Source organism: Astatotilapia calliptera, chromosome 7 (assembly GCF_964374335.1).
Source record: "Astatotilapia calliptera chromosome 7, fAstCal68.1, whole genome shotgun sequence".
NCBI classification, from domain to species: Eukaryota; Metazoa; Chordata; class Actinopteri; order Cichliformes; family Cichlidae; genus Astatotilapia; species Astatotilapia calliptera.
The window spans coordinates 54,484,874-54,500,193 of NC_137428.1; the positions used below are offsets into that span (position 1 = coordinate 54,484,874).

The 15,320-nt window shown below is 40.9% G+C and overlaps 2 protein-coding genes and 1 long non-coding RNA gene across 5 annotated transcripts in view; 2 read left to right on the forward strand and 1 right to left on the reverse strand.

The window, feature by feature from the left end:
• syt18b (synaptotagmin XVIIIb) overlaps positions 1 to 15,320 on the reverse strand; it is a 367,435-nt gene that overhangs the window by 298,616 nt on the left and 53,499 nt on the right. The gene's annotated exons all lie outside the window — the stretch shown is intronic.
• LOC145429787 (uncharacterized) lies at positions 255 to 1,795 on the forward strand. The gene is made up of 2 exons (XR_013910109.1): positions 255 to 1,630; positions 1,662 to 1,795. It is a non-coding gene; the product is annotated as an uncharacterized LOC145429787 (long non-coding RNA).
• Positions 3,949 to 15,170, forward strand: caprin1b (cell cycle associated protein 1b). Of its 2 annotated transcripts, none has more exons than XM_026175619.2 (18): positions 3,949 to 4,119; positions 5,499 to 5,663; positions 5,787 to 5,849; positions 5,926 to 6,012; positions 6,113 to 6,351; positions 6,456 to 6,538; positions 9,075 to 9,251; positions 9,355 to 9,407; positions 9,495 to 9,578; positions 10,830 to 11,015; positions 11,090 to 11,198; positions 11,280 to 11,341; positions 11,422 to 11,514; positions 11,673 to 11,816; positions 12,499 to 12,652; positions 12,840 to 13,019; positions 14,393 to 14,499; positions 14,597 to 15,170. In XM_026175619.2, the coding sequence occupies exons 2-18, from the start codon at positions 5,499 to 5,501 to the stop codon at positions 14,681 to 14,683; spliced, it is 2,073 nt and encodes a 690-aa protein (XP_026031404.2). In that variant the 5' UTR covers positions 3,949 to 4,119; the 3' UTR covers positions 14,684 to 15,170. The 2 variants fall into 2 exon arrangements, with proteins under 2 accessions (XP_026031404.2, XP_026031405.2); XM_026175620.2 differs by having other exon boundaries at positions 12,843 to 13,019.

The window sequence follows — 15,320 nt, forward strand, 5'->3', positions numbered from 1 at the left end:
AGTAAAATAAAAAAAATAAAATCCAGAAGCAGTTGTTGTTGTTTTTTTAATTCTGTTAATCAAGTCCATTTGTCTGTTAGCGTGAGTCCTTTATCCTCATTTATAAATAAAAAACTACATTTTTAAAGATTTGAAGTCTGAGTAATTACATTTATTAAAAACTGGTCAACATATTTCCATGTAAGGGAAGAGTGAAACTTTCACTTCAGTCCAGCATCAATATTTGTTGATCATATATTGACCTTTACTGCCACCTGGGGCCCGTTCTTCGTACGTCGCTTACTACATCCAAGATCAAATGACACATCCAAGATCAAATCATCGCGCTAACCGTGAGCTCGCTAATCCGGTTCCCCGAACACACCTGCTGTTGACGATTACTACAGCTGGACGCAGGAATGTGACATCACTGGGCGTCGTAAAAGGGGCTACGCATCGATAGTAGAAACATTGATCGGCAACCCGCTGATTGGTCGGCGAAAATGTCGAAGGGGCGTGCTCGGTATTTTCCGGCAGCAGAGCAAGAACTCTTGAGTGAGGGATTTCAGGAGTTTCAGAGTTTAATTAAAACGCAAGAGAACACTGCAAAGGCTGCAAAAGCAAGGAGAGAGGGCTGGCAGAAAGTTGCTGACAAATCAAACTCGTAGGTAATTTAATAATAATAATAATAATGGATTGGATTTATATAGCGCTTTCCAAGGCACCCAAAGCGCTTTACGATACCACTATTCATTCACTCCCACATTCACACACTGGTGGAGGCAGCTACGGTTGTAGCCAGGCTGCCATATCGCGCCATCGGCCCCTCTGGCCAACACCAGTAGGCGGTAGGGTAGATCTATCATATGACACTATATTGTCCAATATCATATGGCATTATATTATATTATAATATGTTATATTATATCCCCTTTCACATTAGAGCCACAACAGGACCCACAAGAAAATGGGAACAAGTAAAAGTGGAATACAGGAGTATTCTACAGAATGGTAATATTTATCTCTTAGATTGCTTTGCGTCTCTTGGCAAGGTAATACTGGCCTGTAATACTCTGTTAGTTTGTTCATAACAGCAACCAAGAAAAGGGCAGAGGAAAAAAAGACAGGTGGTGGTCCTGCACCCCCTCGTCAACAAGTTGGTTAAGTAAATAATACCCTCACGGGAAAATCGATATCTCTCTATGAGCACACTGTCGCGCTGAGCTAAAGGATCCTGTCTATCCCACAATATACGCTGAATTCTGAGGACTCTCCTTATCAATCTTGCACCTTCCGCAATGGGCTGCTCGCGTATACGGACAGGACATGGCTGCGACAGACTTCCCAAATCCACCTTCGCTTTTATAGCCGTGGTCTCTCATCTTGATTACACGAAGTAATTTACAATTACTACTCTGAAATATGAATTACATCTGTAATAATCACATACATGTAATAGAATGTTAATAGTACATTTCCCTTTTTTAGGAAATGACCTGTATGTATCTGTGTGAAATCAATAAATGGATCAGGTGCTGCATTGTCTTTAGTTACATTGATAATATTTATTTATGGTGAAACAGTGGTGGAATATCGCTGTTGCTTTCGTATAAATGAAGCGGACATACCTGCGTGGCCGCGATCTAATCCTGTTTACATAAAGTGAACCTGCTCCCGAGCAGGTTTACGCTTACGGCTCTGTTGCTATGACAGCAAGTCCCGGATGAGCTTCGGGGAACCGACTGATCCAGGATCACGCGAAATCGTCAACAATCTAATCCGGCTAACCTACTTAGCGAGGTACGAAGAACGGGCCCCTGGTGATAAGTAACTAAAAACTATCTTTGGTTGAACATGTCAACCCTGTAAGATCGTTGTTACATTTGTTAAAATCTATTTGTTTAGGTGCTTGTAGAACTAGACACTTATTATTCTAAAATGGATAAAAGTAAAATAGAGATATTAACTTAAATACTTTTTTTCATATAAAAAACTGCATTGCAGGTTTTAGACCTTGGAATCATGACAAAAGAGGTGCAGGAGATTCCATCTGTCTATTTTCATCCACTTATTCAATCTAGGGTCACAGAGGACAGAAGCCTATCCCAGCTTTGGCAGGGTACACCCTGGACAGGTCACCAGTCCATCACAATGAGGCTGTAAATGTTCTCAAACAATTCCTCAGGATTGTTTTTTAAGATGATTTCTAATTTTAAGTTCTTGAAAATATAACACAAACATATCATGCCTGTTGTTATATCCATCATAGCTCTCTAGCTAGCTGCCAGTATTAAGTTTAAGTCTCCAAAGCATGCTGCTGGGCCACGTTTTTAGTTGGACATTGGCTACTTTTTCACTTATGTTCAGTCCAGTCCTTGTACCTCACCATTTTCAGAGGATTTTTTTGTAATGTTTTGATTTGGGCTTTTTTTTGTTAGTTTTTTGTTAAGCCATTTGTTACTTAACCATGAATCATTCAAGCATAAAAAGGCACCTAACTCAAGGACCATTGTTGTGTATACATATAACAGACACCTAACACATTATTTTTTCCCGTTTAGTTGAATCTATGAAAAATACCAAAAATAACTCACAGGCGTAATGTAGAATTTTTGCACTATCAAGGTGATTCCCAAAGAGACCTGGTATATCTTGGTATGGTGTGCCCTTAAAAAAATCTGAGGAAACTGAACAAGTGGAGGATAAATAAGTGGCAGGCCAAAAGAACTGTCCACAGCATATGAACATTATTTAAAACGTATGTGCTTAGAAATGATTTCACTGGAATGGTAGCTGTCAAGAAGCTATTCCCAAGGAAGGGGAACAAGAAGAAAAGGTATCCCAAATTACACAAGAATTGGACTGAAAATCAGTGGTAACAGGTCGTATGGAGTCATGAATCTCAAATCGTTATCAGTTTGTATAAAGGAAGTCAGGATAGAGGTACAACAGTGAGTGTCTACAGTCATCTGCAAAACACAGTGTAGATGACATGGCTCTTCAGCCAGTGCAGTTGAAGATACTGTCAAAATTGATGAAATTTGCAAAGCAGAAAAGTACAGACAAATTTTAAGACACCATGCAATACCATCTGGTAAGTGTCTGATTGATAATGGCTTCAGTTTTTAGCATGGCAATAATCCCAAACACGTGCCAATACAGTAAAAGCATACCTGGACAGAAAAAACACACAAGTAAAGAGTATTAGTTATGGATTGGCCTCCAAGGGACCAGTCAGTATAAAGTCAGCCAGTCAGTTTAAAGTCATTATATACAAATGTTGATTCTCAGGGTTGTTGAAGCTTTCCTAGGGATGGTCCAAGACTTTTGTATACTACTGACCTTAAAACATGCAATTAAGGAAAGTAGTATGTTACTTTTAAATTTGTATATTGTGTCCTTTTTTGTTTGTTTTGTTTGTTTTTTGGCAAAATTAATTACATGCAAAGCTTGAGTACAGAGAGAAAGTATAAACACACACACATATACATATATATATATATATATATATATATATATATATATATATATATATATAAACTCAAGTGAAACTTCTGAACTCTTAGGGGTCTTACAGGCCATCTTACATATTTAAATGCACACTTACATGATCTATATAACTTTGAACTGCTGCTATAAAAGATTGTAGAGCAGGTGTGAGGTGGTGCTCAGAGTAGCAGTGGATAAACTGTACGAGGCACAGGGAAAGATATGATAGCCTAATCAAAGCTAATGATTGTGCAGATTTTCTGTCTGGAGGCTGGAGACAATTATGCCTGATCACAAATAGAAACTGCAAACGTTTAATTGGCTTATAACTTTCCATTTATTTAAGTGATTAATTATTGATTTCTTAATGGTAAAGTCTGACTTTTTTAATTGTTTGCGTTAAATAAAAATATTTTTTTTCGTGATTTTTCCGCGTATATATATTCAGGCATATCTAAGATAGCTAAAAACGGACCTTCGCCTTTATAAAGAGTTTCTTCTTCTTTCGAACCGTCTCAGTTGTCGGTGAGGCCGGCGGGGCGGATCCCACACAAGAGTGCAAGAGAAAAATAAAGCAACACAACAATAATAACAACTTGGCCTTTTCGTACTTTTCGCTGCCGAGCTCCCCTGTGGATATAAAACAGCAAGGTGGGTCATTCGGGAGCCGCTGTATCGAGGCAACGGGTCTCCCGGCGGCCGGCTTGTGGCTAGCACGCGCTGCTGTAGCTATCAGATGCTAAGTCAGTGGTGTGTGCTAACGGTAGTGCGGCCAAGGCCATTTTACCAAATCGAAGAGATGAGATCTGCAAGCTGGCCGTACTGCCGAGGAGGCTCAGACTTGCTAGCGAGTGGTATAGATTTACAGCCCGAGGTCTGAGGAAGCTATATTGACGGGGAGAAAGTGCGGGGTTAGAAAAATGATATCTCTCAAGGCTGCGCAGTTTGGATTAAAGTTAGCCAGATGCTATTAGAGAATAGTTTTAAGGCCTAGGGTTTTTGTCTTGAACACTTACTGTTACAAAACTATAGCTAACTTCACTGTCACTTAAATTACAGCTATAATACATCATGTTAAAAAAATATATTAGGTCTGCTGTGTTATTTGGGCCAGTTGCTCTAGTTATGTTATTCACCAGTGACCATATTTATTTTCGTGTATAGTATAGTTGACTGTTTCATTTACGAACTTAAGTGTCAAGAATATACATCAGGAGCTTTACATTCTAAGCAGAATAGTTCGCTGTCTCTCCAGAGTACGCACAAGGAAAACTTAATAAAGCTTTCAGTTAACCTCTCAAATATACCCATCCAGCAATTAGTACATCCAGACCCACCTTAGCATGCACATGACGGTATCTCATGTAGTATAGGGACTGATAGCAACAGTTTTCTCAAAGAATTCAGTCGAAATTGTGAAGCACAGTGCAAAAATAAATCCAAATCTGCAGCTTCTCTACTCGTCATATTCTGATACTTTATTCCCAGTTTTGTTTGTTGTTGTTGTTGTTGTTTATCAGTTATTAATATATTAACTCTGGATATCTGCTTATTACAACTTCCAGTCAAGTCATCATGTTTATATTGTAAAAAACTATCTACCACTTAAAATCTGTGTATTTTGCTGCTTGAAATTAATTCGAATTATTTATATGTTGTTGTTTTTAAGGTAACATGAAGCCTAAATCTGCTGTGGCACTAAATGCTGAGTCAGGGGCCTGCTGTGGCTGAATCTATGTAATTCTTATTGATGTAGAAAATTATCTGCAGTGATCCTGCCTAAGAGGATCTATTTGGTGTGTCCTTTTTGAAGGTTTTGAGTGAAATTAATAATTTAACCTAAGATGATTTTCAGGTTAGTCATTAATAAAAGTTCTTTAGCTGAAGCAAAACAATGACACGGTTCCCTGTGGTCCACAGATAGTTTTGAGTATTTTCCACTATACTTTTTTTTTTTCTTTCTCTGTTTTTTGAGTACATGAAAATATTTTTGTCACCAAAAGCTGAACTGTTATACTTTCAATTCCTAGATGCCCTCAGCAATGAATGCAAACAGGACGGTGCAGTCTGCCAGCCCAGATGTGGGATCCGCTCCAGGGTCAATGGGCAATCTTGCACTTGGTGGACAGTCTGAAGTTTTGAAGCAAGTTCTTGTTGTTATTGAAAAGAAGGTGCGCAACATGGAGAAGAAAAAGGTGAGGACTATTGACCGGTTTGTTCCAGGTCTGCTTGACTAAACTGAATTTCTGACAATAACCAGTTGTCTACATTGTGGTTAATCTTTAAACTGTTTGTTGCATTTTTGCATCTTGTTACAGAGCAAACTGGATGATTATGAAGTCAGGAAGAATAAAGGGGAGGGTCTTAATCAGGACCAGCTGGTGGGTACTTGGAAACCAAAATCATTTTTAAAAGGAATGTAAAACTTGTGAAACATCTGTTCCTTCATCTTTTTAGGAAGCCCTCTCCAAGTACCAGGAAGTCATGAATAACTTGGAATTTGCCCGAGAGTTGCAAAAGACATTTGTCACATTGGGACAAGATGTAAGGTTGAGTTTTAATTTTCTAGAAATGTTCATCAAAGATGTGTACACCCTGGATTGTAATAACTTGATCTTTTGTGGCTCATACTCATTATCCTCAGATCCAGAAAGTAGTGAAGAAGTCTGCAAGGAGGGAGCAGCTGCAGCGGGAGGAAGCTGAGCAAAGAAGGCTGAAGACGGTTCTGGAGCTGCAGTTCATCCTTGATCGGCTGGGTGATGAAACTGTGCGGCAGGACCTGAAGCAGGGAGTTGGTGGCTCACCACTGCTGACAGATGCAGACCTTGCAGTTTTTGATGAGTTCTACAAGCTAGTGGGGCCAGAACGTGACCAAAACATCAGGTTTGTCTAAGGCAATGATACAGAAAACTTGTGCCTAGTTGTGGGTTTTGTTTTCTTTTTCCCCATAAAAAGCTGATTTTAAGCGCTTATTTTTATCTGTGCAGGCTCGCTGATCAGTATGAAGATGCATCTGTTCACCTCTGGGACCTGCTGGAAGGGAAGGACAAGGCTGTGGTTGGAACAACATGTAAGCCAAATTTTAACTCATTTCCGTAGTAATCAACTCTGGTGTATTATTCAGTTTCTTAGTTTCTCTATTGCTTTGGCCAATTAGCTAAAGCATTTTATTTCTCCTTTTAGTTTTTTATAGACAAGCAGTTCAGCTTATCAAAGATAATGTCAAGTAAAATAATACTTGAAATAATGTAATTGCAGCCTTGCTAAAATTTATTGCAGAATTAAGGGGCGTCATTATTCAAGACAAATTGGCTTTATTTAGATGCCCAGCTGGCACTGAAAATTGTTGGCAGGACATTTTATCAGATGGATGGTGACACAACAGTCATCTGTAAGCTTTTTATCACACTGAAGCTGGTCATAAGTAATCTGTCGCATACTTTGGGAGTAGTTGTCCGAATCTGGAGATCCCAAATCAATGCGCCTGGTCAAAAGTTACTCCGGTTGTAAGTCAGTCTTAATACATTAATGACATGTGCATGTAGTGTTTTTGTTAATGCAGCAATGTGAATAATCAAGGCTTGGGGCTATTGGCATTACTGCATTCTCAGCGATCTGACCTGAAGCCTCGCACTACTGCATTCAGCTAGGGGGCTGAGAGCTGTGGGCTTATCCTGACTCAGCAGTAGGGCAGGGTGCCAGCAGCCCTGTCGCCTGTGGTTCCACTAGTCAGATTTTTAGAGCCACATTAGGATACTGGTGACCCAGTTCACTGTGACACCTTTCAACCCTTTCCTGTCAGTCAGAGGTCTCATTCAGAGAGTCAGGGTGAGATTAATCAAAGTGACAGCAGACTTTTTCACCTAAAGCATAAGGCAGAGAAAGAAAAGATACTGGGCTGCTTTGGCTGAAGATCCAAAAGCATAAATGCATGAATCATCTTGAAGGTTTTCTACCATTTTCAAGAAAATTATAAATCATGTTTGGATTTATAATCCAATCAGTAAGCTCTTACCAAAATTGTTTCCATTGTATGGGCTTAGATTTTTTTTTAAATTATTTTATTTTAAAAACTTACATCAGTCTTCACATTGCCATACTTTTTAGTTCATAGATTTAAAGCAACTTAAGACTGTAAGTTCCCTCATATTTATGTGTGCCAAAAATCCCATTTGGAGGCTGTTTTACAACAATACTAGGGATACTTGTATTGGCCTTTCTGTGCAGTATTTGTTTGTTCTCTGTGAGCTTATCTAGGTTCTCAGTCCTCTGGCATTCTCCCAGAGTCCAAAGACATGTCTGTTAAATAAATTAGTATATTATAAATTGGCCAGAGGTGTGATTGTGAGCATGAATGGTTGTCTCTCTGTGTTAGCCCTGCAGTGGGCTGGTGACCATGCCACAGTGTACCCTGCTTCTCATCTGACATCTGGGAGAGGCTCCAGCCCACCACATGACGCAGAATTGGATAATTGGCTAAACATGTATATGAATAGATACATATTTATAGGAAATATTGTGCTATTTTTGATGCTGTTGTACCTGAAGAATATGACTGTATATGTATAAAGCCAATGCTGTTGTGTATTGTTGTTGTTGTTATTATGGTTGTTGTTGTTATTATTATTATTATTATTATTATTATTATTATTATTATTATTATTTCATATTGAAGTAGGGTAGGGGGAGGCTAAATCCTACTACTGTCATAAAAATCTGTTTACAATATTGCTCAGCAAAGTGGTTCGTGGTGGTGTTAATTAATGTGGCTTTGGTACTAAAAACTGAGCTGCAGGGAATCATCTTTTTTTTTTTAAATTATTATTTTTATTGCAAATGTTTGTAGGCTTAGTCTGTACGTGGTGTTGTAGAGACTAAAGGTGGAGTAGCACTGAATTCAACAGTTTTGAAAGTTGGACTTGGAAAATTACCAGAGCCCTACTGTGTCCAACTGAGGAAAGCTGGAGTACTAATGCCATTTTCTACTACATGAATCAACCTTTTAAAGGGATTCACATTTAGAAATGATTAGCTTGTGTTCTTTTCTTTGTAGAACAGTTCAGTTAATGTGTGCATTTGCCTACTATGCATCCACCACCATCTACATCGTGATTAAAAACATTGTTTGTTTTGTAAAGCCATTTTAACCTTTAGCTAGACAACAATGTCTCATTCAGAGGCAGTTCTGAAAGTAATAATAAAAACACTGATCTTTGGCTTTGATTCCTGTGGAAGATGCAGGGGGAAAACATTTTGAGGCTGCAGTCACTAAATGTGTGGTCTTTTTACTGATGAAATTCCTCAAATTTGCACATTTATCTTTTTTAAAAAGTGGAAGTTCAGGTTTAGTGTGGGATGTAAAGCTTGCATCACTGCTCAGTGTTTATTTAATTGAAACTCAGTATTGTTACATCTCGTTTGGAGTTTAGCTTGTTAAGCTGTCCTTAGTGTATCAGAAACACTTCCTGTTAAGTCATCTATTGATCCAAAGGTCCTAATACTGACATTTTGTTATTCCCGTGGCAGCTCAATGCATGCTTTGATGGTTTGAGTTTCTGTTGAAATGCTGAATTTTATTTTATTTTTTTTGTCACCCCCTCTGCTAGACAAGGCACTGAAGGAGACTTTGGACCAGGTTCTGCTGAGTGGGTACTTTGACCGGATTCCATCTCACCAAAATGGAGTGTGTGAGGAGGAAGAAGAAGAGGAAGAGCCAGCTGCTGCTGCAGCACCTGCAGTAGTAGCTGAATCGTCAGAAGCAGAAGAGCAGACTGCCGATCCAGGTCTTGACCACTTTCTGATGTCTTACCACTTAAAAAGTCCTAACATAATCCAGCAATAAAGAAGTCATCACAGCATTCACTGAATAATTTTTCCTCTTTACAGACACTGAAATAATTGAGGAATTCACAGAGCCCATTGCAGTGGAAACAACAGAGGTGAGAGCAAGTTTTTCTCTTCCATCAAAATCTGGGGAGCTTATTATATTTTCATCTTTGTGCTGATGTTTGCTTTATTACTTCCAGTTTGTAAACAGACAGTTCATTCCAGATGGCACATACAGCGGCAGTGAGAAGGAACAGGGAGACGAGTGGACCCGAGAAACGGAGGTATGATGTAATTATGAAGTAGATTTGAAAATTAATGAGCTAACTCAAAGCTAGTAGTAGTAATTAAATATGTTTTGAAAGAAAATACATCTTCTGCTTGTACTTAAATCTCCAAGAGTTTTTTTTTTTTTTTTTTTTTTTTTTTTTTTTTGTACAGTCTTTATTAATTCAGTGTTTTTGTAAATTCTGGCTTCTGAAGCTGTTTCAAAACATCAGCAACATGACCATGAAACAGAAATTTGTAGAGAAGAAAAAAACAACTAGCGGCTGCTGCTATCGCAGAAACTAACATTTTCATTCTCTCATTAGAGGGTAATCTTTCTGTACTTTTATTTATTTCAAAAACTTGAAAATTTGGGGATAAATATTGAAGAAGATTTAGGCAACACTTGAAGTTTTATTTTATTTTATTTTTTTAAATCCAGTCTATCACATGTTTTGCTAAACTCAAGGAGTGGTGGTTGTGATGACAGCAGCCACACTTCTCTTTAAGTGCAGCTGAAGAAATGTGGTGTAACCTGTTTGCTAAATGGTTCAGTATGCAGTTACCTATAGAGCTCTGTGGAGCTTTTGATTCTGCTCTAGGCAGTACGTGGCTAACAGTTTAACTCCTTTTTACTTATTTGAGTTTGTGTGCTAATCCTGAAGCCAGTTATTTTTCATTAAAGACTTGATTAACCAACTATGATTCAGGATAGAAGTCGTTATCATTTCCAGGCTTTTTCCCCCCTGCGAGTCCTGCTCAGTGTATTGGCCTTCATTGGCACCTGCTAACAGAACTTTCTAAGAACTGGTTCTCAACTGGGACAATTTCTCTGTATTCATCTGAAAATGAAACGATTAGTGAGGGGGGGATCCCTCAGGGAGCAGTAAATCTTTTTCACATCCGGGGCATTTCTATATATATACTCTGGCTTTGTCTACTTACAGGTTGTCACATCTATGTTTGAGCGCCACCCTGAGATGGTATGAATGCTTGTGACAAGTGTGCAACACACAAGGTTTTGTTTTTAACTGAGGATATCCCATGACTCGGTCTGCCTGACAAGAAAGAAGTTGTCGAGTCAATGAAGTAATTGCAATGCTGGAAAGCTCAGATTACATTTTTGGTCTTAATCTGTGATGTCTTGGTTTACTAATCCTGATGTGAATACGAATGCATACAACTTTTCATGAACATTAAACCACTTTTCAGTGGTTCTCGTTCAGTGCATTTCTCACTCACTTGTCCTCTCCCCCTTCCACTATCAGGCAGTTGCTGCCTTACAACAGCAGCAACCGCAGCAGCAGCCTGTGCAGCCTGCAGCGCCCCCTGTTGCCCTGGATACCCACCCAATGAACTTGACGTCTCCTGCGCCTCCTACTGACCCCATGGCCAGGAAGCAGGTGGTGCAAGACTTAATGGCGCAGATGCAGGGGACGTACAACTTCATGCAGGTGTGGATTTAGTTGAAAGCACTGCTGTTTGTGTTTGGATGTTGTAACTTGGTACTAATTACCTCTATTCTCAGGACTCCATGTTGGAGTTCGATGGACAGCCTATTGACCCAGCCATTGTATCGGCGCAGCCCATGAAACCTGCCCAAAACATGGAGGTGCCACAGATGGGGTGTCCTCCAGGTATGTTGTACCAAAGAGAAACAGTCTTTATTTTATTTGTTTTAAGTTATGTCAGGTCTGACAATGTTTAAATTGTCTTAGTTCATCCTGAGACCCGGCTATCACAACCCAACTCTGTTCCTGTTCAACCTGAGCCCACACAAGTAAGTACTTAAATATAAGCAAACATGCTGTTAGAAATTGTATGGAGAATGGGTGTAATTTCTACTCCTACTGTTTACAGGTTCCAATCATATCTCCAACACCACCACCTATGTATCAGACCTCACACACACCAGATCCTCGACCCTCAGCAGAATCCATTGACCCCATCCAGGTAAACTGTGGTGGGACTTCAGTAAAGCTTTAATTTTTAAACTCTTTATATATGGAGTAGTTTTTCCATTGAAAGGTGGGGAAGTGCTCATTGCAGTCATGTGAAATTTTGCTGACCGTTTTTAATGTGATGTGTATTATGCCTTCCCTGCTCAACAGCCCTCCATGTCTTTGTCGGAGCAGCCTCCACCCTCTACAGTTCTCCCTCCAGCCTCACAGACGCCGGTGTTCCAGCCTGTTTCCAAAGCTCCTCACAGTGGTGGCATCAATGTCAACGCAGCACCATTCCAGTCCATGCAGACAGTAAGGCTTTGCTTCCTTTTGATTTTTTTTGTTTTTGGAGGTATAAATATGAACTGCTTCTCATGTCATAAAATAGCCTGTGTTAAAACCATGTTGTTCTTTATGGCAATTTCAGGGTTTACTCCATGTGGGGTTCTGCTTTGTTTCATGTATTCCACACATGCACTGTTTTCCATATCTTTGGTCCTCTAATTTTGTTAAACATTCACACACTTGTCAACTTTTCACGCTGTTCAGCCAAATACAACAAACAAGCTGCTTTTTAGCATGCATGTGTGGAACGTGGTTGGATACCCTCAGTTGTGGTGTTGTAGCATTCACAGTTCTCGTGCATCGTGCAGCTGTTCCCCTTCCATGCTTGGAGTGTGATTAAAGAAAAAAATTTTACTGAAATCTGGAGCATCAAGCGCATCATGTGGATAAACCAGCTGTTTGGAGCACAGAGTGCTCTTCACCACTGGAGTCACAACAGAAGTTCATTAATGACTTACTTTTTTTTTTGTTTGTTTGTTTTGTTTGTTTTGAGTCCTGAAGTGACCTTATCAAATTGCGTTTAAAATACGTTTATAGCAGAACAGTTGAAATCAGGAAATGGGTGGCAGTGGACTTTACTCCTAATAACCATGTGACCTTTCCTCTGATTTTTGGCTTCATAACAATGTGGGTTTTGTTTATCCCTCAGGTGTTCAACCTTAATGCTCCAGTCCCACCAGCTAATGAGGCTGAGGCTTTGAACCAGGCCAGCCAGTATCAGAGCTACAATAACCAGGCCTTTAGCAGCCAGCCACAGCATCCAGTGGAGCAGACGGAGATGCAGCCAGAACAGCTGCAATCTGGTGGGCAGACTTTAAATTTTATCTTCGCAACTTAAGTTTTCCTGTCTTTTTTTTTTTTTTTTTTTTTTCCTTTTTCCCTTCCTAGAGGCTTCACTGCAGTTAAACTTTATTTAAATGCATGTTCTTGTTCAACTACAGACTGAGTTATTGTGTTTTGGACCCCTTGCTATCTTGGTTTATTTTTTAGTAGTTGGTGCCTTCCATTCCCAAGACCAACCTGGAGGCCATCAACAGCCTTCCCAGCAGGGTCCAGGCTTTGGCAGGCAGGCTCAGTCCTTCTATAACAGCAGAGGTATGTCTCGTGGTGGACCTCGCAACGCCCGGGGCATGATCAATGGATACAGAGGCTCATCAAATGGTTTCCGAGGTATGATAACACCCTCAGCTGTAAGTTAGTGGTTTCACTTTGAAACAAGACTGAATATGTAATTTATTTGTTCATTTCTTTATTTTATTTTATTTTCCATCCATCCATCCATCCATCTTTATCCGGGGCCGGGTCGCGGGGGCAGCAGCCTAAGCAAAGAGGCCCAGACCTCCCTCTCCCCAGCCACCTCCTCCAGCTTATCCGGAGGAATACCAAGGCGTTCCCAGGCCAGCCGAGAGATATAATCTCTCCAGCGTGTCCTGGGTCTGCCCCGGGGCCTCCTCCCGGTGGGACATGCCTGGAACACCTCACCCAGGAGGCGCCCAGGGGGCATCCTTGTCAGATGCCCGAACCACCTCAGCTGGCTCCTTTCGATGTGGAGCAGCAGCTGCTCTACTCTGAGCCCCTCCCGGATGGCCGAACTTCTCACCCTATCTCTAAGGGAGAGGCCAGCCACCCTTCGGAGGAAGCTCATTTCTGCCGCTTGTATCCGCGATCTCGTTCTTTCGGTCACTACCCACAGCTCGTGGCCATAGGTGAGGGTAGGGACGTAGATCGACCGGTAAATTGAGAGCTTCGCTTTTACACTCGGCTCCCTCTTCACCACGACGGACCGGTGCAGCGTCCGCATTACTGCAGCTGCAGCCCCAATCCGTCTGTCGATCTCCGGCTCCCTTCTCCCATCACTCGCGAACAAGACCCCGAGATACTTGAACTCCTCCACTTGGGGCAGGAACTCATCCCCGACCCGGAGTGGGCACTCCACCCTTTTCCGGCTGAGAACCATGGCCTCAGATTTGGAGGTGCTGATCCTCATTCCCGCTGCTTCACACTCGGCTGCGAACCGTTCCAGTGCGAGCTGGAGGCCCTCACCCGATGAAGCCAACAGAACCACATCATCTGCAAAAATCAGAGATGAGATTCTGAGGCCACCAAAGCGAAAGTCCTCCGCCACTTGGCTGCGCCTAGAAATTCTGTCCATAAAAATTATGAACCGAACCGGAGACAAAGGGCAGCCCTGGCGGAGCCCATCACCCACCGGGAACGAGTCCAACTTATTGCCGGCAATGCCAACCAAGCTCTTGCAACGGTTGTATAGGGATCGAATGGCCCGTAGCAATGGGCCAGACACCCCATATTCCCGCAACACCTCCCACAGGACACCCCGAGGGACACGGTCGAATGCCTTCTCCAAGTCCACAAAACACATGTAGACTGGTTGGGCAAACTCCCATGCACCCTCAAGTATCCTGGAGAGGATAAAGAGCTGGTCCAGTGTTCCACGACCAGGACGTTCTCTTTTATTACACATTTGTATTTGGTAGCATGAGTTTCTCATGCATTAATTCTAATTTGTGTCTTTGTGTTTCCAGGTGGCTACGATGGTTATCGTGCTCCTTTCGCCAACTCTCCAAACTCGGGATATGGACAAACTCAGTACAGCACACCTCGGGATTACTCAAATGGGAATTATCAGAGGGTATGAAAGAAGTGTTCAAACTGTACGTGATCTTTGTTGCTGTTTTGTTGTTACAATTTCTAAAACATCCCTTTCCTTTTTGTTTTTTCTTTGTTAGGACGGTTACCAGCAGAACTACAAACGTGGAGCTGGTCAGGGACCCAGAGGAGTGTCAAGAGGCAGCACTCAAGCAATGCGATCCTGAAAAGGCCTTTTCATAATGACTGTGACTGATTAACTTGCACCACACTGAAAATCCAGAATTCGAGAATGCATTTGCCCCATCTCACTCACGCCCATTGTTTTTGTTTTTTCTTCTTTCCCTCTCGTCCATCTCTTAAATCAAAGTAATGCCTGCTTTGATATTTGGAAGTCATTTAAAGTTTCAAACGCAAGCTAAACTGTAAGTCAATGATTTACATATGCCCTGTGTCTCAATCTTCCTGTAAACTTGAACGATTTCATAAGTTATGTTTTTTTTAATTATTTTAATTTTTTTTGTATTTAAAAAATACACCTGCCACTGGTCCAATCCCTGGGAGTTGTTGTTTTTTTGTTTTGTTTTGTTTTTTTTCCCCTGTTCTTTTCTGTAATTTTGGCTCCAAAAAAAGGCATTTACGTTCAACAAGCTCCCATTTCCTTGTTTGTAAATGGATGTTGCTTCAAGAGTTTCAATAAAGTTGTGTTGCATACCTGTGCTTCATCCTTGAGTTTCTTGCTGTAGGGTAAATCTCATTTTACTTATGTTATTGCTCCAAAGAGGTCTCCAAAGATAACACTAATGTAGTGGCAGGCATCTTTCTCAGTAATTGTTTTGACCCAAAAAACACACTGCGCATGTC